The sequence below is a fragment of the Odontesthes bonariensis genome, chromosome 12 (genome assembly GCF_027942865.1).
Source record: "Odontesthes bonariensis isolate fOdoBon6 chromosome 12, fOdoBon6.hap1, whole genome shotgun sequence".
Lineage (NCBI taxonomy): Eukaryota > Metazoa > Chordata > Actinopteri > Atheriniformes > Atherinopsidae > Odontesthes > Odontesthes bonariensis.
The window spans coordinates 25,488,083-25,512,995 of NC_134517.1; the positions used below are offsets into that span (position 1 = coordinate 25,488,083).

The following is a 24,913-nucleotide window of genomic DNA, read 5'->3' on the forward strand; positions in this document are numbered from 1 at the left end:
TTCACTGTAGATATGCTTTTGTGGTTATTAACAGAAAAAAGACTATGTAAACTCAAATTTTCCAACAATTACAATAGAAATAATCACCATGGGGTTAAAAGGATCTTCTGTATATATTTTCCGCTCTTGAAATGCTAAAAGAGCAGGGTTCTCTGGTAGCAACAGTAAGGGGTCACATCAGCAATAAATGTGAATATGAACAAATATTCTAAATGTAAACCAAATAAAAACATTATTTTGTACTGTTTTACAGTGAAATGTCACAACTCTGCTGTACTTCTATTTTGGATCTATAAACCACCGTCAGTAGTCATTCATTTGTCTCTGAAGAGCGTTTCTTAAATCTACCTATGAAGACACAAATAGGAACACTTAAGCCAAGTGTTTGCCTAGACACTTCTGAGTGAATCACCTTAAACATACATATATCTCCTGACCTCTTCATTCCATCGTCTGAGCACTAAGCCACTGCCTCGAGAAGCCGGATAAATATCAATATAGTTTAAGAAACCTTGTGGACCAATAGAGGTTTGGGAATCAGGCCAATCACCCTGCTTCGATGGACAGTCACCCCTAAGTTCAGACAAAAGCTGCCATCACCACTTTGTGTCAGACAGAAGGCCAGTTCCAGTGCCAGTAAGGAGTGACTCGCACACACACACACAAACACGCAGTGGAGTTGTTGTTAAAGATGGTGAGGGTGCTCTAGACACAAACACCAAGAACAAACACAGCATTATAAAGATTACGCTCGTGCATAATTAGAAACGTAATTCAACACGGTTGCCAATAAGATAAGACAGACAAGATAGTCCTTTATTAGTCCCACAGTGGGGTAATTCACAGTGTTACAGCAGCAAGGACGTTAAGATAGAAAAAATAAGTCAATTTATAAAAGCAGCAAGTTACTTTTACGGTGGAGTTGTTTTTAACGGTGTCGGTGGCATAAAAGAAACGCAACCAACAATTTATCAGACGGGCTGCGAGGAGGGATGATAAACCAATTTTTTTTGACATGCTACCTCATTTGTCTGAAACTATGAAGCTGATTCCAGATATAATGAGATTTTTTTTGTATCTTTCAGTACTTCCACTTCTACATGCACAAGACTACAGCTAAAATCCCTCCAGTTTGGGGGAGATTGTGTACGTGATGTGCAGGCTTGCACTAATTTAAAATATTAATCTGCGAAAACAAAAAACAACTTGTGACCAATCATTAACCATCAGGCCTCATTAGGTCAGTTTCTCCCATAGATGACAGGATGGCATTTGATGGAACATGACCCCCCCCCCTTATTTTTGTGGCTGACTGCACAGAGAAGCTCAGAGACCTGGCAAGTCATAAAAATGCCAGCCCAAAGCTTGGATTCCTAATCAGGTCATCAGTGAGGGCTTGAAAGAGCTGATGGCTACAGACATGCTGCTGTTTTCATCACTATGCCTTTGTGTTTCAGACACAAGCCAGAACAAGATATCTGTCAAACTGCGGGGTATACACTCCCAGACACCCTGCTAATGCAGATTTTGTGCAGCGGCAGAAAACACAATTTGAAATGCTGATTTATGTTGGCTGAATGGCTGTCCTCACTTAACAGGGCCAGGAGGGAAACTTCAGGAACAGATATTGCTCTTGGCTCTTACAACCACTGAGATGTCAAAGTCATGTCACTTTTCTGTTTAATGAAGTCTGGGGATTCTGAACTCAACTTTTCTGGGACAGAGCAACCATAAAATCTACCAGAACATCCCAATTCTTACTTGAAAAATACTTGAGGGATTATGTGGAAATCTTTCTGAATAGGAACTCATCTTGTTTTTTATCTTCAGGATCTTTATAAATGATCCAGATATTGTGGCACAATTGGAGGACTAAGCAACACTGATGGTTGCTCCAGCTGAATGATGATTCAGGCTTCTTTTAGCAATTATTGACTGTGAGGCAGAAAATCTATATCAGGCTCAAGGAAAAAGAGCCTTGATAAAAAACTGCTTGTGGATAGAATTTATGCAGCAAGGTCCATTTACTTGGCACCTTACAAATCCGAGATTTGCTGTACTTTTAGCTGTGTGTTGCTTGACAAATTCCTGAGAAACATAATTCTTCTACTGCTAAAAACCTTGTTGTCTTCAGTATCAAATCATTTCACCTGGCTCCAAACCATGACTCTAAGATCAGAAAGCCAGTATACTGTGTGAGATCACACTGGTTGCCTGAACCACTGGTTCAAGCGGGGCCAGGAGATGTAGCGAACCATACTGACTGGAAAAATAAACAATGAGCTGAATGCATCTAATACTGATTATCTTTCAACTTAGAGCCAGCCTTAAAGCCAGACTAGCTTTGTAAGAAATGAACAAATTCTTATTTTTTGTTCCTTAACACAAGCTTTCTTGTCGTGCTCTTAGCGGTTTGGTTTTGGAAGGAAATGCACTTATGATTTCTTGTGACCTGAAGTTCTTTTGCCTACCGATGTTGAACGCACTTATTGTGAGTCGCTTTGGCTAAAAGCGTCTGCAAAATGACCGTAATGTAATGTAATGTGATGGGTCAGCAGGATGAATGGCAAACTAATTGGCCTAAACTAAAAATCAAAAAAGCCATTTAGTGTGGAAGCATGAAAGAGAGAGAGGGGCTTTAGAAAGTAAATATGACAGGCCAAAATAAAAAGAGAGCAGATGTTAGGAAAAATGCACTTTACATTGAGACATAGAGAAATAGTTTTTTCTCTTCCTTGAAACAAAAACTTTATCTGTTTCTCTGGCACAGAGTGATTATAGTTTATTTGTATGCAGACAATCTCTGGATGATACATAGTTTTATTTCTACGTATTTCCTGTATGACCAAAATGAAATATATAATGGTTTTCGTCTGATGTTTCTGAATAGAATAACAGAAACATGTGAAAGCTAAAAAAAGGAGGAACGCAGTGGTAAAAGGAGTAAAGAAGTAGCAAAACAAAAGCTTCAGTTTTTGGGGTGAAAGTGTAAGAAAAGATTGTCACCTGTCCTCCTTTCGGTTGATACTTGATATTCTCCGTGGACCCAATCTTGGACTTGATATTCTTGAAGTCGGGCAGGGGCTGGTTGATGATGCGGAGCTGCTTGGGCGTGGTTGCAGGCGACTTGGGGGGTGTGCGGACAATGGCCACCTTCCTCTCATGGGAAATCAAACTGAGGGACCGTGGGGTCCCAGGGGTCCATGAAGATGATGAGTAACTGGGAGGAGTTCCAGGGGTGATGGCTGTGGAGCCAGGGGTGCGGGGGGTGGAGTGACCGCTGCGGGCCGAACGGGAGCGGACTGATTCTGCAACTGATGGGGAAGATAGGATGTGTGAAAGTTGGAGCTAGAAGGAAGCAAGCAGCATGAAAAAATCCCAACAGTCTCCATGATTAACGGGAAATATAATAGCACAAAACTGAAACACAAAGAGTCTCAAGTCTCATGTTTTAAATTGACAAACATCAACTGGGTTCACACACACATTTTAATACTGTTACAAGAGCCCTGTTATCATTTTTTTCTCTGGATCAGTGATAAAGGTTTTGAAACTTTCCCTACCTGTCATACTCGGGGTTCGTCCTATCCTATGCTCTGCCCTCATCTCAGTGCGAAATGCTGCAGAGGGGAAAAGATGAAAGGTTTAAGATTTAGAGACGGGAGTGAGGCAGAAGAAAAGGGAGATTGATGGGGTTTGATGAGGGCAACAGAATAGCATTCTGGATCCGCAACAACAAAAACATGACATATCGTTACTTCAACTGGCGGTTAAATAATAGATGAAGAAATCAGTCGAGTGAGGTAATCTAACTGGAAGGCCGAAGCGAGATAATGCAAGATACAGTACCAATAGGTTGGTCCACTCAAAGGGTATCAAATATTTGTGTTAGCAGTTGGAAAGGCTAAAGTTCCCACAGCACTCCTTGGCAAAAAAAGGGTTAATTAAACAAATATGTAACAATCTTTTGAAAAGCTGTAAAAAGAAAATGCAAACCAGATACTTTTTAATCAGCTGGTTTGAAGCGAATAAATTACGCTGCACCAAAGACTGCTAGTATAAGTTATACTGCTGGGGGTGAGTTGCAGCTGGTGAGGCATGTCATTTTAATCATGGCCAGGTCTGATGGGATAAAGCGTCTCCATTTCTCCAAAACAGACATTTTATCGTTTTTTAATCTTTTCAATTTACCTCTTCTTATTCCTACCTTCTAAATGTAAAAATAAAAAAGGACAATGGAAACCCTGCAATTGATTCTAAAATGAATCATCATGAACATAAAGCACAGAGAGCTCTTTATATAATACACTATACAAATAATGCTAAATTGATCAACAGTGGTAAAAATTTTGCTGTTCTACCTCCTGTATCAGTCTTTTTCTAAAGTTTTACTGACAGTTATAAACAGGCTGAGGCAGGCTTTGGACATCCTACTGTTGCATATTAAATCATTCTGTGTGAAATGAGTTGATGAGCCTACACGTGGGTCTACGGGGAGCCGTGGAGCCGGAGCTAGTGATAGAGGTAGAACTCTCCTCGTGTTCGTGGTACCCACGGCGACTTAGAATGGAGGTGTGACGTGACAGCGAGGACCTCTTCTCTGGACTTTGTGACCCACCATCCTAATGGAAATACACAAAAGAGTGGAGCCATGGGGCAGTGAATCAGATACCACTCTGACATTAGATTGTTTTATCTTTTTTTTAAACAATATAAAAGAACAATTTTGTACTTGCAAAACTTGTGCAGCTATACCACAGGCCTACCTTGGCTTTAAGTCTCTGTAATTCTGGGGAGCCTTGAGGCTCTGCTGAGGACAGGTGAAGTCTATCTAATGAGGCAGCTGCTCTGGATATAGAGGTGGGAATCTTTGTGAGTGGCAAACGACAGGAATGGCGTTGAGATGGTACAATGACGGGGCCCAGTGGGTGAATGGCATACAGCAGCACCAAAATAAACAACACAGTGACAAAAGAGGGGTGAAAATGGCAGCACTTCAACATGCATTATCAGCACACATGGTCTTATGTGTACTCATTGAGATGAGTGATGAAATATTGAAATCAAATCATAAAAAACAACAATTCATGCTCATTCTTTGTAAATATGTTGGTAAGAAAGGAAAAAAAGGATGGGACACCAAAATAGTCAACAGAATATAACTCTTGGAGATTGTGTTCAGGAAACTGTAACAAGTTACATGACAGAGCATGCTAATAGATGTATTAGAAGAAAATTTCAGTATTTTTGTAAAGTGGCATGGCATTTAAGAAATACAGAAACTGTGTTATTTTAAACACAATAACTGTCATTACCATGGTGGGGGAGTAAAATGGAGTCAAGACCACAGCCGCTGGAGAAATGTCACAGGGTGATTCAACGCCCACACAGTAAAATAAACCCTCCAAATGGATCGATCTTGACTACTTATCCAAAACCCATTAAACATGGAAAAATAAAAAGACATGCAACCTATTCTTTTTTCATAAAAGACTGAGCACAGATAAGTGGAATGACAAACATGAGACGCAAATCTTTGTGTTATTCTAAATAGTACTTGCTCTGCAGGTCACAAGAGACAATATGTCAGATATTTTATGTGAGTCATCCATTGTCTACACTGTCTATACTAAAGGTGCAGGATACAAGCTGCTTTCTGATAGTCTGCGGTGTTATTTTTCTTGAATTATGTTTATCTTGCTTCTGTCCCTTTAATTTGTTGATTCAGCCTTAATTTGGCATTTTTCTGATTAGATGTCTGCTTGGTTTGGCTGGTATACTTACCGATGCTCTGTCACGGGACTGTCTGGCAACACTTAGAGGCTGACGACTGTCTGGTGGGGTCTCTGAAGGACAGAAAGTAAAGAGAAATCAGGCTGAATGCATGTAACCTCCATACAACAAAGGAGAAGATGTGAGAGCCCTTTAAATGTCCTATTTTGAAGGAATATCTTCATAATGATAGCCCTGTGAGGATATGGTTAGGTTTGAATTACAGACATATTCATGAAGAACAGACAGCTAACGTTCGGGCAGCTACATAACAAATAAAATGCTGTGGGAGCAGGTTGTTGGCCTTTTGAGTGCTCTGTTCTGTAAAGACCTGGCAAGAAATTACACAGAATGGGGGGGGGGGGGGTGTATTATGTAAGGCAACCCTGGAAAATAATCTAATTGGGGCAATGCAGTCACATACTCGGCTGCAGGGAAAAAATGAGGTGCAAACCGCCTCTGGGACAGGGCAGCGTTTTTTTAATACTTTTTATAGCATCAAGTTCAGTAGTTTCTAAGTAACCATAGGTTGAGAAAAAAATATATATTCAGATTTTAAGACCACTAAAGCTAAAAAATATTATGGCAATTACATTACAAATGTTCCATTAACGTGACATATAAGAAGAACACTAAAGGCACAAAGAACATGAATTTGCTAGAAATGGTGTGGGCAAAGAATAATTCTTTTAAGGAGGAAATAAACACTAGCCTAAAATGTTGTTTTTGCTGCCCACTCTGTACAGATGCACAGGTAGCAGTTAATTATTCCTTGTGTATGTGTATGTAAAACACTGCAAGGGTGTCATGGTCAGCCTTGTGTTAAACCATTCTTCGAGGTACAGACACAAGTGATGGAAAAGTTGCAAAAAAATAAGAAAAAACAGCGCAGAAACAATAGAAAAAGGTAAGTCAAATGAAACATTTTGGAAAGTAAAGTTTATTGTGACATTGTGAAATTAAAAAAAAAGCAAAACACACAAAAACAAAAAAACAAAGAATAGGAAATCAATAAAAACGAACAAACTACACACTGCTAAATGTATGCTAACAATGGAAGATGGATATGATGGGGAACTGCTGTGCTGGTGACTCCTGCAGAAAGCACCAGCTGTGTGACACACCAAGGCAACTTGTCACCTGTGGGTCTCCTTCTTGGGCAGGAGTGGTGTTGGATGGGACGGGTCTGGCGGACAGCTGGCTTCATCCCACTCCTCTTGGATGGAGACAGACTCTGAGTCTCCAATTTTTTGGTGATATCAGTCTTCTTTATGATAGCTACATTATCAGAAGAAACAAGGCCATTGAGTAAAGCACAGGGAAGCAAAAAATAAGCAGAGATAGCTGCTGAGCCATGTCAAAATGCTGACTGCCGTGAGATAAAGACTCCCCAGGAGCCCTTTGTAGCCGTTGTACTTGTTGATGCATGCATAAACAGATGACTTAATCACACGTGGGCTGCAAATATTTTGACAATGTTTTATATTTTTAGAACAGCCACATGTATAAACAGCATTACTAAACTAACAGAACAAAGAGAATTGTGTAGTAATATTGTTTCTGCAAGAAGCAGTAACATATTTACAGTAGCATGGTGATGAACTCTAGTATTACATGTAAGAATTTATTAAGAATTTAGCACACTGTACAGAATATACACAGATACTGTACTACTTAAATTACGAATATAATTATAAACAAAATTTAAGTGAGAAAGAACCTTTTTTCTTCTTGACTTCCTCTCTGGGGATGTAGATGGGTTCTTTGCGGACAGGTTTGCGTTCAGGTGTTGAGATCCTTCCTTTAGGTCGCCCTCCTTTGGTCTTGGGTTTAACCTGTTTTTCTGTCTTCTGCTGTTGTGTCTGCTTGTTCTGGACCACGGAAGGCTTTTTGACTGGACTAGGCACCTTGGGCAAAGGCTCAATCTGCTCTGTTGCCATACTCCTATCATCATCTGATAAACAAGGCAGAGAAAAAGTCATTCATTTGAAGCAGAAGAAGGAAGAGGGAGGAGAAACTATCATGACAGAACAAAGAGATCTCACCTTGTGTGTCCACCCAGGAGCTGTCCAGGATGGAGTCATCTACAGTGGTTTCATCTCTGTCATAGCTTTCTGTTGGTCCTTCTGTTTCTATGGTCTGAGTCTCCCTTCCTGGGGAGGCAGGGGTTTCAGGAACATCACCCACCTCCTCTAAACTGGCTGCTTCCATGTCAGCTTCCTGGGCCAACTCCACAGACTCCTCCTCTTCCTCTTCATCTTCTTTCCGGGCAGGGACACAAAGGGCTTCATCCTCAAGTGGAGCTGAGAAACGAACGCTGTGCCCCGGTTCCTCAGCTTCATCGAAGGTCTGGACCACAGTGATGAAATCATCTTCGACCATCACCACCGATTCAATGGCAGCACGGGTCTCTGGTATCTCCTTTGTCACCTCTGGCCCTGCAGCTGCTAACTTTAAAACATCTCCCTCACTCTTCTCTTTCGAGTTGCAAGCTTCTTCCTCAGCAGCATTAATGGCGGCTTTTTTGTTTTGCTGTCTTGATTCTAATTCCACTGGCTGGTCTGCAAGCCTCTTGTCCATCTCAGCTGCTTTCTCGTTTTCTTTCTTCTCTTTCAGTTCCTTTTCTATCTTTTCTATCTCTTCTTTTTCTTTTGCTTCCCTCTCTATCTTTTCCTTCTCTTCCTTTTCTTTTGCTTCCTTCTCTATCTTTTCTTTCTCTGCCTTCTCTCTCATTTGTTGCTCCATCGTTTCTTTTTCCAGCCTTTCTTTCCTTTCTTTCTCCTCTTGCTCCATCTTTTCCTTCTCTTCTCTTTCATTCCTCTCCCTATCTTCTCTCTCTTTTTCTTCCTTTTCTTTTTTCTCCCTCTCTTCTGTTTCTTTCTTCTCTATTAGCTCCCTCTCTGCTTTCGCTTTCTTCTCGTTCTCTTCCTTTTCTTTTAGCTCCCTCTCTGCTTTCTCTTTCTTCTCGTTCTCTTCCTTTTCTTTTAGCTCTCTCTCTGCTTTCTCTTTCTTCTCGTTCTCTTCCTTTTCTTTTAGCTCCCTCTCTGCTTTCTCTTTCTTCTCGTACTCTTCCTTTTCTTTTAGCTCCCTCTCTGCTTTCTCTTTCTTCTCGTACTCTTCCTTTTCTTTTAGCTCCCTCTCTGCTTTCTCTTTCTTCTCGTTCTCTTCCTTTTCTTTTAGCTCCCTCTCTGCTTTCTCCTTCTCCAGTCTCTCTCTCTCTTGCTCTTCCTGCTTTTTCTCCTTCCTTTCTTTCTCCTCTCTCAGTATCCTCTCTGCCTCTTCTTTCTTCTGTCTTTCCTGTTCCTCTGTCCCTTTCATTTCCTTTTCTTTCTTTTCTGCTTCCTCCCTGACTTTCCTCTCTTCCTCTTCTTTCTTTTTCATCTCGACTGCCTCCCTCTCTTGTTCTTCCTTAATTTTTCTTACAATCTCATCTCGCTCATCTTTGTTTATTCCTAACACAGGTGAAGGTGCTCTTTTTGGGGAACCATATAATTCTCTTTGTTTAAGTTTGGAAGGTGACAGTACTGGGGAGAGCAGCTTGTCATCATCGATGTTGCTCTCCACAGATGAAGTAGGAGAAGTTTTGACGGGTCTTGCAATCCGGTCCTTAGCCATGCCAGTCAGTTGGTACACATCCTCAGCATCCACCTCCTCATATGCTTCCTGGTGTACCAGCTTCACCTTCTCCCGAAGCTCCTGCAGTTCTCGTTCCTCCTCTAAACTGAGAGGCCTGTCCTCCATCTCCAATTTGCGGATCTGCCTCTCGTAGTCTGCAATCTCAGTTTCTGATGCTGAGCCTTCACCACTAGCTTGTCGTTCAGTCTCACTGGCTGACCTCTCACATTCTTCTAGAGTCACAGTTACAGTTGGTGTCACAAAGGACTCAATTGGCTGAGTAAGTGGTGTCTCGCTTACGGATTTTACCGGCTGATTATCTACAATATCTTTGCTTGTTTCCTCTATAGATTCTTTCTTAACCACCTGCCTCTGGTCTTGCCTCTCTTCTACGTCAACAACTCCTGATGGCTGGCTCTTGTCCTCCACAGATGTATCTCTAACAGCTAATTTTCTTGCCTGTTCTGCCACTTTCTCCTCAAGGACAGATGGAGTGAAGACCTGCGCAGAAGTGTCTGGGCTGAACACATCTGCAGGGGATGGCATGGGCCCCGAATATTCACTGAACACACAATAACCCATCTCTTCCAGTTGGCTTTCACTCTTTCTTGCTCCAGGACTCTGTTCCCCTGAAGTTAGGCTAGCCATTGGGTCGTCAGTGAAAGCTGAAACATCATCTTGAATCGACTTCCTCTGGATGATTTCTGGCTCTGTGTTTTCCGAAGCCAGTCTAGAACGGGTACCAGCAAGGTCCAACATCTCGGGCAAGTCTTGCGTCATCACTGTTCCATTTTTGTAAGTGTTGTTAGAGGGCTGAGGTGATTCTGGAGAGTCTGGTTCCGAAGTGGCTTTTGAAGGTGGTTCAGCTGTCCGTGGAGGGGATGAGGAATCTGAGGTGACGGAAGCTGCGGTCTCCAGGATGAGGGGAGGGAATGATGGAGGCTTATCCGAAGAAGGTGTAGAAACCGGAAGGTAATCAGCTGACTCATCTAGACTTCCACTGGTATATGACATGATGTCTGTGGCCAGTGGGGAGAAGTTCCTAGGTCGACCTTGTCCACTTTGATCCATTGTGCCAATAGTAATATTAAGTGAATAACTCCTTTGCTCTAAGGCAAGTTTACCGGGGGAAAGCCTGCATTCATTACTCTTGTCAGGCACTGTAAAGACGCCAGTGTCTTCTGCTGTACTTTTCTTAGTTTCAGGTTTATCCTTTGCTTCAGCTAGTGTGCTGTAGCTAATCTCCTGAGGCTTGGAATCACCTGTAGTCTTCTTCTCACCAGCTCGACTAAGTTCGTAATAACCCTCACCCTTACACTGGGGATCTTCATCAACCTCCATAGCTGATGTTTCAAAATATGCTGACATGCCAGATCTGTCTGTGGCATCTCTTGTTGCATCTCCTCCTTGAACTTTGACTCCCATTGAAGAGAAATCAGAGGGAGCACCGATGCTGCTGAACTCCACCACCTCCACCGATGGCTGCTTTGCGGACACAGTGATTGGCTCACCGTATGTTGGCTGAAGTGTGAGAGATCTGGCTGATTCTTTGGCTTGGCTTTGAACGTCTGGAGGTACAAAAGACGGCATATCCATGGTGGGGCTCTCCGGTACAACTCTTTCACCAGCAAAGAACCCTTGGATCTGGGGCTCAAAAAACTCCTCTGGGCGTTTTTCCGATCCAATACTGTCGGGGCTCATGGACCCACTGTCTTGCTTATCCGAGTCCATCTTCAAGGCTGAAAAGATATCTGTAAGTTGGCTGTTTCTATAACCAAGGAAAAGTATTTCTTTAGCATGCCGTGAATGAGATATTTCCTAAGCCAGGGATCATGAAAACTACAACAGAAACAGGCAAAGCTCTCTCTTAGAAACTTACAGCACAATGATACGGCCATCACTGAAGAAGTACGGCGAGATTATGGGATCCACCAAGTCACAAATGATGAAAATTATGGGGTGGTGTTTGATGGAACCGGCATGAAGTAAGTGTGATGCTGATTTGGGGGAAACAAGCTATAACAGATGGGAGGAATATCCATGCTTTTAACATCAAAACAAAAGAATGAGCATTTCTATCATTCTTAAAAAACACAATGCATTTTTTCAAGAATGTGTCTATTTACAAGCCGTCAAAATTCATATTTTCACTTAGATCTGATAGGATTTAGAGGATTTTATAATGTCACAAGTCGATCCAAAACATAACCAGCATCTTGTTTGTGAATGACGGAGAAATGCCATATTCTGTCAACAACAAAAGATGACAAAAATAACCAAAAAATATAAACCAATGGTAGTCTTTCTGTAAAGTCACTTTTTTATATATACAGTATGGTTCTACTGACAGCTTTACCACACTGAACATGAGACAGCCAACACAAAACCCCCTGCAAAATCTGTATTCAGAATCATGATAATAATATGAGCAATGCATGTTCAGTAACTATGATTTATGGCAATATAAAAGGCACAGAACTGGCATACCAGCACAAAGCCATTTTGTGTGAAAAAAATGAGAAACCTGTAAGCTTATAAGCTGGTGAAATAAAACAAAAAAAGCACTGTTACGTATAGCATCACTTCACGTCATCATACCAACACGAAACGGCCGGCCCCAAAAACCAGAGCAAGTAAAAGAAAACACAAGCAAATACAACACGCAATAAAACCAGGATCAATTCAACATTGTGGCTCTTTTCACCAACAAGCCTGTGTTGCCTTGCAGCCGCAGCAGAGCGCAGGGAGGGATACTTGCCATTCCGCTTGACTTACAATGCTTATGTTATTCACCTTCTTCTAACACATCTTGCATTCTAATATAGTGGACAATGCAGTAACATGCAGACAAGGAGAGCAGAGGGCAGGACACACCTGTCTCTGGGTCTTCCTCACCCTCTGCTTCCTCCTCCTCCGCTCTGTCCATAGAGCTTTCTGCAGCAGCACTAGCTGCCTCAGCCGGCTCCAGGTCTATATCCTGGGCCTCGTCTACGGCCTCTGCCTGATCTAAGGGTTCAGCATGGGGGCTGTCCAGCTCGGGCTCTTCCCCGCTCCACTGATGCTCATCAAGAGCAGCCTCCGACTCTGCTGCCTCTGTACTTTCCTCCTCCTCCTCTTCCACCTCCTCCTCCTCCTCGTATTCAGCTGTAAGAGCCTCCATGGTCTCTTCTTCTCAACAGCAGGGTGAAAGGGGGGACACATTAAGACCACAGGCAACACAGACTTGGGTTATGTGAGAACACAACTTATGAGGGGACACTTTCAGCTCTGTGAACAGATGATGTCACGTGTTTGTATCTTTACACATACAGGTACATTACATATATGGTGCAGAGTATTGTTGGGTGAGAGGTTTTCAATCCGTGACAGGTATTTCAGTCCGAAATTGATACTGTGGGTGCTTACTGTGATCAAACTATAAAGGCTTATTTGCCCAAATTTGCCCTTTGAGTGATATTACATGATGAAAATTACAACTTTTTCACTTTCTATTTCTCTTGCACACAACATATCTGCAACCCAAACTGACTATTATTGATGACAGAGGTAGTTTAAAGAAAATGATAACAGAAATAAAACTACAATTCATGGCTCAATACTGTGCAAAAACTGACTATTTTTGTTCAGAGCATTTCCAAAATCAAATTTTTTCTGAAAATGCATATATATATATATATATATATATATATATATATATATATATAAATAAATAAATATTTATGATTAAAGAAATATGATTTTTTTTTTAAAAAACGCTTAGCTATGCATCCATCTAATCGTCATATTTATTCATATAGAACTGGAGCAAGCTGGCATATTCACTGGGGAAAAACATTAATTTCACAGCTTAAGGTGCTGATGCTGGGGAATTAACATTCAATTTTTGTGCAACTGTGTCATTCAAATAAGCTAAATAACAACAAAAAGAGGAAAAAATATAATATCTGGATACAAAGTTTCTGTTAATACTGCTCATTCGCTTCAGACATAATAATGGCATGCAAAATTGTTAATGTTATAGTAACTATTATTAAGAAACAGCTACAGAAAGCGAATGAGCTACATGTTACTGATCTGCTCATGTTATTGATGTCAAGCTCACAAAGTCGATATTAAAACAAAATTAAAGTGTGCAACAATTATAGCAATTTAAGTGTGAACTTTTCAACTGTTTTCTGTAATATCATCCATTTTTATAATAGTTCTAATAGAGAAAATGTCAAAAAATAACTTTTGTAAAATTAGTTTTATACAACATTTTGATCAGTTTGATCATATGACTTCCCCTCTTTCATATGTTCAAGACCAAAAATTTTCTAAAAATCTTTTCATGCTCTAAAACATCACAGTGAAAGGTTTAAACAGTTACTGTATTAAAAAAAAATGAAGATTTATCGGACTGCGATTTTCTGTTATGTGTGACTTTCTTAAGCTTGTTATAAACGCTTAATTGCTGGTTGTGGTTATTCATACAGACATCGATGATGGGCTAGTATCATCGAAACTGGAATGAGACCCATTGAAACTGCAAACAAGATGTTTTGTGTGCTTTGGAGCTGAAAGTCTTCCTTGTTGCCACAGTGAGAGTGTTAGAGTAGGGACTGATGTGTGGAGAGGAACTGACACAGTACACCATGGTAAAAGAAAAGTGATAATCTTGAGGAATTAACTAAATTAATCAGTATGGGAGATGACTGGCAAAGAGAAATCTTGTGCATAAAGGTCATGCACAGTGTCTCTGAGACATTTATGAAAGTAATGGATCTTAATTCATGTCCCAAAAGTCAGCCTTGTGGGCCATGTGGTCTTACTGATGAGGATGTTCACTGACGGAGCCACAAAAAACCCACTGCTGTATCTTTGAGACATCACTGCTATGCGCTGGAGTTAACGGCATGGCAACCACAGGAAGCAATGGCTTTTGGTGAAAATGAATGAGAATAAGAAAGATGAATGTTAAATAAGCACGTCAAATTTTGAGTAGACACACATCACAAGGACAAACAAACCTCACGCAAAGACAGACGAAGAGACAAATGGACGGACGGAGGGACGGAGGGACAAAAGGAAGGAGGGATGAAGCGAGGAGGTCAAATCACAGAAGGAAAGAAAGAGAGAGGAGATGAGGGGAGAAATGGCAAAGAGGAACCATGCGTGGTTCACCTTCAATCTGTCTAAAGGCCACGGCATGCCCTGTGGGGCGAGCGCCCGAGTGCGTCCACTCTGGGCTGAACAATGGGTGCTCATAGTACTCCTCGTCGGAGTGGTAGGGGTCGTCCTCGGGCACGGAAACTGAGATGGAGGGGGCGAGGAACTTGCACCTCTCCCGAGAATTTTGGAAGCGACGGAGAGGGCCCGCCTCCTCCTCATCCCCTACATCTACAAACAAGACAGACACAAGGAGAAGAACTGCAGGGAAATCTCGACACACGGACTAAAAGAGAGACAGCGAGAAGGAAGGAAAAGATAAAGAAAAAGAAAACAATGAAAAAAAAATGGGAAAACTGGCAAAAAAAACAACCATCTTAAAGTTGATTTATCACACAATATATTGGTAAGTTATTCAAATTTAGGGTTATTTTTTGTGGGGGTATTTCTGTCTGTAGCTTGGTAGCACAATGTTTGCCCACATGTCACGTCATGTAATCTTTATCTCTTTAAACTGAAATTATAAACCATTCAACAGCACCCCATTTATGTGCTTCTTGGCATCACTTTCAAGGCAGGACCAAACTGCAAAAAAAGTAAAAGAAGGCTGTGTGATGACAGCATCTCAACCAGGTAAGGATTTAGAAAGACTACCGGAATAATTCCATAAGTCATCTTTTGTCCTCTTCGTTGTTCCACGCTAACCCTACAATCAATGGTCTAACTTTAAATGGGGCCAACAGTGGATCTTAAAGTTCCCCAGATGACTTTTAAAGATGGCCATTTTTTTTGCAAAGAAAGGGTACATAAGGCTTGAGAAGATTAAAAAAAATTAAACCATTAGAATAGGCAACAAAAAGAGAAACGTGTAGACAGACTGAGACACGTATGAAGAAGACTTGAGAACAAGAGAGACATCACACACAGGACTACAACAAGTAGACAGTGACAAGCAACTGAAAGATAGCAAAGCTTTGGGGGCCAGCCTTTATCCGAGACCAACAAAATGAGCATAATGCATCATTTAAGGAAAAAAATCGTCTTTGTTCCACAATGACTAAACCTAAACAAAAACACAACATTAAAAGGAAACAGTTACAACCACGGTAGCACAGCAGAAGGTTGGATAAAAGAAAGAAAGACTGAAAAGGTGTGTTTTGCCAGCTACGACACAAACAAAGCTCTTTTTTTGCAATTCCCTGGATCTGCTCAAAGCTATGTAAAGACTCAAAAATACAACACCAACCCACCAACTAAGCCTTTTTTAACACTCAGGGTGAAACAGAAAACTTGTCACCTGGGTATGCAAAGACTTAAACCTACACTTTTATCGTCGAGTGTAGAGCTCCAAGTTGCACTGTTCAACAATTGCTGAAAACCAAATGTAAGAGTCAACGAAAAACAACCTAACTGCATCATCGGTCTAACTGGTAAACTGGAGGGCAAAGAATCATTTATGTCAGAGGGCAAACTATGCTCATAGGTTGCATTTCTTCTTATCCTCTTTTTGCTATTTGCTTTTTCCTCTTTCCATCTCACGTCCATTTCACAGTTTCAGTCTATAGATTTAGCTTTAGAGATGAACCTCTGACCTTTAGCCCTTAACCACATACCCCAAAAAATTTAAAAATATAAAAAATAAAAAACAGACAACAGACAATGACCAGAAAACGCAACACCATGACAACAGACATGCAAAACTTAGAAGAACAAAACAGACAAACGACAAGAAGTTGCAGGATTACCTAAATTTTCATATTAGTGTGTGTGGAGACAGTGAGGTGTGGAGGTTAGAGGAGTGGATGAAGAGGATGATAAAAAAGAGTGCGCTTGGTATGACACAGTGGTCATGCATGTGAGTGTGTCTTCATTCCAGAGAAATTGTGACGACAATGAAGATACTAAGTGCATCGGTTCCAGGAGTATGATGAAAAGGATGAAGCTGAATCTCCGAGGAAATGGATGACAGGAGAAGGGAGAACATGTCCCTGCTTTTAGCAGCTCTGATTTGGTTTCTTGAATGGGTGTCAATGTGTCGTTTCTCGCCAGCACCACAACACACCAATGTGTTGGCGATCACAAAACTCCTGAGGCTAAAGTGAAGGAAAAGAAGGAAACCATACTCTTTTTTTTTTTTTTTATCAGATGTGGTCTTTTTATTCTTGGCCTACCTTGTTCCGGAGGACCAAAGTGCTCAGCTGCAGGTGAAGGGGGAGGGGAAGGAGGCAAATTGGTGGTATCTTCAACTGTAAAGGGGCAAAGAGGGAAGAGGAGGCATGAATATAGTCATAGAAATCAAAAAAAGTAAAAACTTAATGGATATTCTGCCATTCGTTTGTATGAAACTAGGAGGTACACGAGTAGAGCAAAGTGACACCAACACTGACAAAAGAGTTTCAAATTCAATTCAAAGAATATGTGAACTCCAGCAGTTGTGAGAGAAGTCGTAAGACCATGAAGGTGACGGTCGAATTACAGTCATGTAGCTGCACCATCGAACCACCCCTACTGCCTCATAAGAAACACTTGAGAATTACATCTGCTACAAGGTAAATTAAAGATACATGAATGATAAATAGCTCATATGAATCATATTTTCCTCCTTCCACTTGAAGGGCCGGCACCTTACAGGCCTTGCTTTTCTTTCAACTGGACAACCTGTTGTTAACATGTAGCTGAGGATGAATGTAGACAGCTCAGCCTCCATAACATACTCAACTTACAGCAGCATGATTTTAATAAACTCTTTGATCAAACGGTATTCAAGGTTAGCAATGCTCTGTCATGTTGCTGCCCACCAGACCGTCCAGCTGTACTATTATTATGATGTTTGTTTTTCTTTAAGGAAGACTTAGTGTCTGCCATACTGGGTTCAGCGTATGCTTACCACGGATGACTCTTTACTCTGTAAATATGCTGTCTTTTCATGATGTGTGCGACTCCACGAGGCCACGTGTTGTGACTGACTTCTGAACATCAGATGTGCACAACTTGGATAGCAGAATGAATGGGTGCTGGGTGTGAGTTGCTGACTTTTAACTTGCCTTTGGAACCCTGTAGACCTGACAGGGTTGTGCCATGACCCTCATCCAGTGCCAGCTGGGTCAGACAGGCTCCGGCCCCATGTGCCAATTGGACAGAAGATTTTTTTCTATGGTTACTACCCGGCAACGCTTGTTGTGATGCTGACTCACCTGACGGCAGTCGTTGAGTCTCCTGTTCTCCCTTCAGTACTGCCACTGCCTCTGCCGTCACCTCTTGCACAATCCGTGCAGACACTTGCTCTGAGAATAGACAGTCACACAAATACACAAGGTGAATAAAACTGTTCATCTAAGTAGAATATAAAGGGAGAGGCTTAAATAGGTCAAATCTAACAAATTCAATTCAATAAATATCCAAAACTGTAAGGGAGAAAAAAAAAAAAGTCCAGTTGCCCCTGTTAAATATAATCGAACCACTGCAGTTGTACTGGAACAATATAAGAACTTGAACTTCCAAACTATATATTGATGTTAGAATTTACTATATAAAGTATATATAAAGCAATCTAATTTGCCAATCTTTTCACACATTGCTTTTTTTTTAAAAATCATGTCACTAAAAACACTGGATGAAAACCAGAAAACCAACCAACTGCTCGAATACTTGTGTGGCTTGTGAAGGTGTTACTATGGAAACCTGACATCATTATACAAAGTGCAGGCTGGAGATGAGATGTATAATTTCCAAAAATCTATTCTGTTTTACTCCATTTTTATCTAACTTTAGGATCTGAGTCATTGTATCTGCAATGACACACATAATTTAATCTTTCTAAAACGCCAGATTCAGAAAACTCAAACTAATGGAAATAGTGCAACAGCATTTCACACATGATTACACAATCAAACCTGCGGCGTGAACTACTATAGGTTCTTTTCATACCACCACACCACAAAATATTACACACTACAAAATCAAGGAGCAGGAATGGTCGGAAAAGGTACATATGCTTTTTAATTGCAGCTGTATCCTGATTGTACCTGAGGGAACAAGCACTGTATAGGGAAAATAAAACATTTAATCTGTCAAAGTTGTATTACAATCTGCATATTTATACAGTATCTGCCCATCTGAATGATTAATCATACATTGTCATGTAACAGGTCCTAATCAAAGCACTGATTTGTTCTGGATCAGTGGTTACAGGATTGTGTGGCTTGTATGTAGGATTGTATATTATTTACATGCTGCTGTTTCAGGAGATTGTTCAATCCAACATCACCCACACATCAACTCAAACAGTCTGGCAGGCATACACATGCACACAAACACACCGCCCCACACGTATACACACTTCTTCTGGGAACACTTAACACTGCCCACTCACCAACTCAAAGCAGCCATTTCCCATTTGCAATAGCATAAAAAGCAATGTGTATCAGCTATTCGGAGTTTCTGGGGAAAAATATCCTGTATTCTGAAGGTAAAAGGAAAGGAGGCTGCATTTGCAACCTCGTGTCAGCTTATAGTTAGAAGAAGATTACAGACGCTACTCTTTTACTAACACATAACAGTGGAGTTATGCAGCTGGATCAGTCACTCAGTGACACAACTAACCAGTGTAAGATGAGATGTTGATGAATGAGCATGAATGAGGATAGAAAGGGAGACTGAGCTATGTGCTCACAAACTCTTTGTCTCAGTGAGGTTAACTGTTGAAATTAGTTTTACCATCAAAAAGCCCATCACGTTCTTTCACAGAACCAAAAAGATAGATACAGCGGATGAATGGAAGGTTGATTGGTTGGCACATCCCTCTCCTTAAACTTTCACTGGATTAGCTTGCTAAGAACTGTACCCATCTTTCTTCCTCCCTACTTGATGTGGTACTCAAATATTTTTTTCACTCCTCATCAAAGTCTTCCTGGTGTGACTTTCAAAACGTTTCAGTTGTTATAGTTTTATGACACCATGTGTGCCCCCCCGTAGGCATTGCACTCCACCCTTCTGTGTGGCTATAATCCTGCCTAAAAACAGTTAGCTGGTTTAGAGCTGACCCTTGATCATAACGATTTTAAAGGAACATTTTTGTCTTCCTTTTTTGAATCCAGTTAGGATTCGAGGAAAATCCCAAAATTTGTAATTTTTTGGAGAATTAAATAAGAAGTTATCTCTAAAAACACAACAGTGCAGGCACTTTCACTTAAAAAAATATGTTTGAAAGCTCTATTTTAAGTGACAACTTGGACCCTTTTTTTTTTTAGATGTGAAGTCTTAAAATATAGCTCAACAAGTATCACTCAGATTAAAATATGTGATGATGGCACAAATGTGCTTCATTGTTCAATTTTAGTTTGGCGGTTGACTTAAAGCAAATAAAGTAAACTGAACCTAAACCTGATAAACAAACATTAACAATCACAAAGCAGTGGCAGGTAAAAATTCAACCTCGCTGCATCCCTAAAGCCATCAGACAGTGATGAAAGCAAGCCTCGTTTGGCTGTTTCAGCACTTCTATCTGTGATGTCAAATGACACAGCAGCTTGCCTGTCGTTGGCTGAGACACCAGAATAAATCACTCGCTCAAACAGTTGCTTCGATTTACGGAACATTTGCACTGGATCTCTTCCTCTATATCAATCATCAAAACCGAGAGCATACAAACAAACAGACATCCTCTTTCAATAAAATGTGTATTACCTTTAAGATGAGAGCACTCCCTCTCTGAGCAGAGAAACCCCGACTGGAAGCTTTGAGTCAACAGAGAGCACATCCACACAGCCACACAAACGAGCACGCTCACACACACACAGGCACACACACACCGGGACTGCAAGGGCACAGAGAGAGCAGGAGTGATGTTTGGTATGACACCAGCAGGCTACCGAAATGTGTAAAGCAAGTGGTTGCCATAGCAACAGACTGAGGGACCACCAACTTGGGACACTATGTATTTCAGCAGCGAGACACTTGTCGAATGCTGTTTCAGCCTGTCCGTCTACAGCCACCACTAATAGCTGATGACGTCTGACATGTTTTAGATGTTTGAATCAAGTCTGAAAACATTTAAAAAAGAACACAATTTTTAAATATACATATATATATATATAGCTCCCCAAGGCTATTGCACACAAGCCACACAAGAAGCCACATATTTGGAACAGGTTAATTTTACTTTATCTTTAATGCATGTGTCTACTGTCACAGGCATGGCATCTGTGAAGCCACCTCACATTATATGTAACCTCAGCGAGCTTTTAAACAACAATGGTGACTTCATTTCTGCCCTAATGTACAGAACAAAAGAAGACCTCCAGAATTAGACCACTCTTAATCATGAAGTCCTACTGTGTTGCCAGCGCACACTCATCCACATAGTAAGTTGAGACAGGTGAAGAACAAACAGTAATTTCTTGATTTATTATTAAAAGTGGGTGAGAAACCCTTCTCTGTCAGAAACGTCTCTGTCACCACTGCCAGACAGAAATCCTGAGCGAGCTGACACCTAATGAAGTTGAGAAAAAAATGACACGCTCTCGCAAACAACACCCTGTTCCAATCAGAGCGGTGTTATAACATAGTAAAGTACCAGAGATAGAAAGTATTAAAAGGGTCCGCCAAAGTTCAATATGGATTTTTAAGAATGTTTCATACTGCGAACAAAGACTCAGAAAGACAATCAACTGCAAATGGCTCAAAGACCAAATACACATTTGAAATAAGTCCACCAGATGTCTGTAACTCAGTCCTTTTTGTCTGTCTCAGAGTACTAACTCAAGACTACACAACCACTGAACCTTCATTTTAACTGTCTGTGGATGAGTCATGCTGTGGGGATTGTAGTCGCCAGGTATTTGCATAGAAGAGGGAAGCTTGCAATACACGTCAGTGCAGCACTCTAAAAGATTTTTCCATAACTTGTATTTTACTGTCTAATGTTTCTTAAAATTAGCAATTCAAGTAAAAATATTACATTTATTGTCAAAATAAATAAACTCATATTTGTGTTCTGTACAAAAGGTTTTGCCAAAAGCTACATTTATTGACCATACTTTGGTCAGGTTGCTTTTTTTGTTTTTTTTTGTCATACATTAAAGCCACATCACGTAACAGCGTCCTTTAAAGTACCACTCCATTTCTGAGTGGTTCCATATCAGAGCAGACATCATTCTTAAATCTTTCATTGAAGAGGCCACAAACTCCTCATAAAGAGGATGGAAGTGGGGGTGGGAGGAGCAGTTAAGTGCTGTCCTTTTAACCGTGGACCTTTTGTCACCTCCTGATTGGGCTCAACATCACCTTGTTGAGGCTTGAAAACATTCATGGTTAAGGCTAAAATATTTTTCCTTGACAATGTGACGATACTATCATGGATGGATTTTTAACCTTCATATGCAGTTCATCTCATGAGCATTACAGGTTGCATATTCTTTGAATGTAATTTTTGGCCATATCTGACTGCATGAGCAAAAGTCATATTGGCATGTTTTGTAGAGCTTCATTTGAGAAAACCCACTCTCTGCACTATTCATGTGAGCTAACCACACCCTGGCAAATCCCCAACAACCTTTTTGCTCTCGTTCTGTTTCCATTAACCAACTCTGTTGCTTCATCCCTCTCTCTGTCACTTTCTCTTGACCACTTCTAACATGGATGACGAACTGTCAACTTTCTTTCAAAGGAAAGTCAAGAGGGCAGTTTTGTGCTTCAGTAGTTCTTGTACTGTCTGGAGAGCTTTTCACAGGGAGAGAGGGCTCACCAAGAGCCAGCATCAGTTCTTCTGACACCCATTCGGCCCCACTTATCCCATACGCCGCCCTGCTCTGGAGCAACAATGCAAGCTGGCAAGATATACGGCAGACCAACAGCTTTACACAGCTGCTGAGACAACAACAGTTCATGCAGATGATTGAATATGTATTAATTTATTGATAAACATGTGATTATCATGAATGGATGCTTTATGAATGGATGAATATTAATATCATTTGTAAAGATAATTTGTTGATTAAAACTGGAAGAATGTTGATACTGAATGTGAGGAAATTTTCATTTTCTAGAAATTCATTTAGTCAATTTTGAAATATGATCAACTTTGATCCTGATTACTATTTTAGAATGATGTTAGCTTGAACTGGGGAAAAAAAGCTTTCTTTTGGTTACTTAATTTTTGAGACATCTTGACATCTTAACATCTGCTCCCTGGTGGTTCTGTAATTTCATACAAGTTGGCAGTTTCGTTCAGATCCTTATTTCTGCATTAAAAATAACGTCATTACAGAAATAAGTCAGTTCCATTTCATGGTGAATAAATGGAGATGAAAATGACATCACTGGCTTGATTTCTATTAAAAAAGAATACATGACAAGGAGCATGGCAATATCCATCAATCTTCTATACCTGCTTAATCCAATCCTATCCCAGCTGCAATTTGGGAAGAGGCAGGGTACCCTGGACAGGTCACTAGTCCATCAAACCAAAACCAGGAACCCCCTTGCAGTGAGACAACGATGCAAACCACCACACCACTGTGCAGCCCAGCATGGCCATATGTATAAAAAGCATGATCTGCATTGTCAGATTATTTTTTTTAGGAACAATTTGGAAAAAGGACAAAAAAAAGAAATTATGCGTGTCATCTCTACATACGTATGTGTAGGTAATATGTCGTTCTTGTGCTTCAGAATTATAAGTAAAATTGCAAAGGTTAAAATATTATTAGCTAAACATAGCAGATGAGAAATGTGCATTCCATGAAGGAATGAAAAAAATGTAGCTGTAATTCATTTAACATGACAAGTTTACCACTTATCAAAATCTTTTACATTTGCATTGAATATCAAAATGATCTTGATATGTAGGAAAATTCATTGGATCAATCTGCTGTCTGCTTTGAAACAAACCACTATATCTATTAGATTCAACTCAACCAAAAGTAAATGTGTCTGATGACAGGGATACAGTGCCGGAACAGTTTGCTCCAGGCTGAACTGTGAGAGAAAAAAAAGCTAAAGCTTGTAAGAATAAACTTTTCGTCTGAACTATTACTGTATGGGCCGAGTATCAAGTCCAATTCCCAAACTGTTGTTGGATGTTTGCTAATTTTCTATTCTTTCCAAGCTGCTGTTGGGGAAGAGGCCGGAAATAGGAAAACAAGGCCATCACATGGCCACAGAGAGACAGGCAACTGCACACGATAGATCTATTTATCAAAAGGATTGAGCAATCCAATATCACTGAAAATGCACATCAAGGGTATGCAAATGGAAACAGGAGCGAAACTCAGAAATTCTGTTATTTGCTTTTAAAACTAGTATCTGTGAAGTCCTGATAACATGGAGATGGCAGGTTAATTGGGCTCTTATCAGTGGCCTTGTCTGTGGCAAACTACAGCCAAAAAGAATAAAAGCCCAGGCAGAGTAAATTGTAGGGGAGCCGTAGCCATAGTAACACCATTGGTTGCTGCTTTGGTCTTCAGAGTGTGCATGAGGGACATTTTATGTTTTAATTATAGCTTTTTTAATAATAGTATGTGATTCTGGTGGTAAACCCACACTCAATGAGACCATCCATGCACTATACTGTATACAAATTTAACAACACTTTTAAAACCACATCACATAGTAAAACACAAGCATACATATGTGCACACATAAGCTCACGTATCCAAACACATACATATTATAGGTCACAAAATGCTACGTGCATACACATCCAAATTAAACTACCATACAATTTATCATGTGCATGGTGCATCTGTCAAGGTCACTGGACAAGACAATTAATAAACAGGAATTCAGAGACCAAAGGAATCTAACTTACTGGACTGTTGTTCCTGCTCATACCTGACACTTGATCAGCAAAAACGGGCCATAGGCACATGCATCTTAACAGTGCTTCCATTGTGATTCCTCCTATCTAGACATTTGAGCCATTCTCAGATGAGATGAGCCCATCTGAGAATCTTCAGAAGGGATAGGAAACATTGCTGGTTTCATCAGTCCATTGAAATTACTATTATCCACCATTTAAACATAAGCCTTTTTTTTTTAAATAATGCACCTGACAGAGAGTCAATGCACTATGCCGTATTTGCATTTGTTTGCTTGAAAAGTACAGAAAGCCATGTTTAAGGAATGAGGCTTGAGATTAATAAAAAAAAAAAAAAAGTCAAGCAATGCAGATGTGTTTCTTCAAGAAATGTCATTGTTGTTAAGTCTGGTCATTTCAAATCTGCCACAACAAGAGATGCAACTAGGGTTAGGTTTGGTTTTTAGGAGTTTTTAACAAAGGGTGATCATTCAGACTTAAGGCTTGCAGACATTTAGAGAAAGGAGTGCATGTCTGAGTGGGAAACTTTGTCACAGTCCTCCTTTCCACTTTATATGTCTC

The 24,913-nt window shown here is 40.5% G+C and overlaps 1 protein-coding gene across 11 annotated transcripts in view; it reads right to left on the bottom strand.

The window, feature by feature from the left end:
• Nucleotides 1-24,913, bottom strand: part of map2 (microtubule-associated protein 2) — a 93,491-nt gene that overhangs the window by 11,372 nt on the left and 57,206 nt on the right. For 3 of the 11 annotated variants that reach the window (XM_075479853.1, XM_075479852.1, XM_075479850.1), the window contains exons 5-16: nucleotides 17,730-17,819; nucleotides 16,707-16,781; nucleotides 14,551-14,766; nucleotides 12,262-12,555; nucleotides 7,818-11,126; nucleotides 7,493-7,726; nucleotides 6,913-7,050; nucleotides 5,785-5,846; nucleotides 4,767-4,868; nucleotides 4,481-4,622; nucleotides 3,564-3,620; nucleotides 3,007-3,314 (exon numbers count right to left, since the gene is read on the bottom strand). In XM_075479853.1, the coding sequence (XP_075335968.1) occupies nucleotides 3,007-3,314; nucleotides 3,564-3,620; nucleotides 4,481-4,622; nucleotides 4,767-4,868; nucleotides 5,785-5,846; nucleotides 6,913-7,050; nucleotides 7,493-7,726; nucleotides 7,818-11,126; nucleotides 12,262-12,555; nucleotides 14,551-14,766; nucleotides 16,707-16,781; nucleotides 17,730-17,819 (5,027 nt within the window). The other 8 variants (XM_075479862.1, XM_075479854.1, XM_075479856.1 and 5 more) reach the window with 7 other exon arrangements.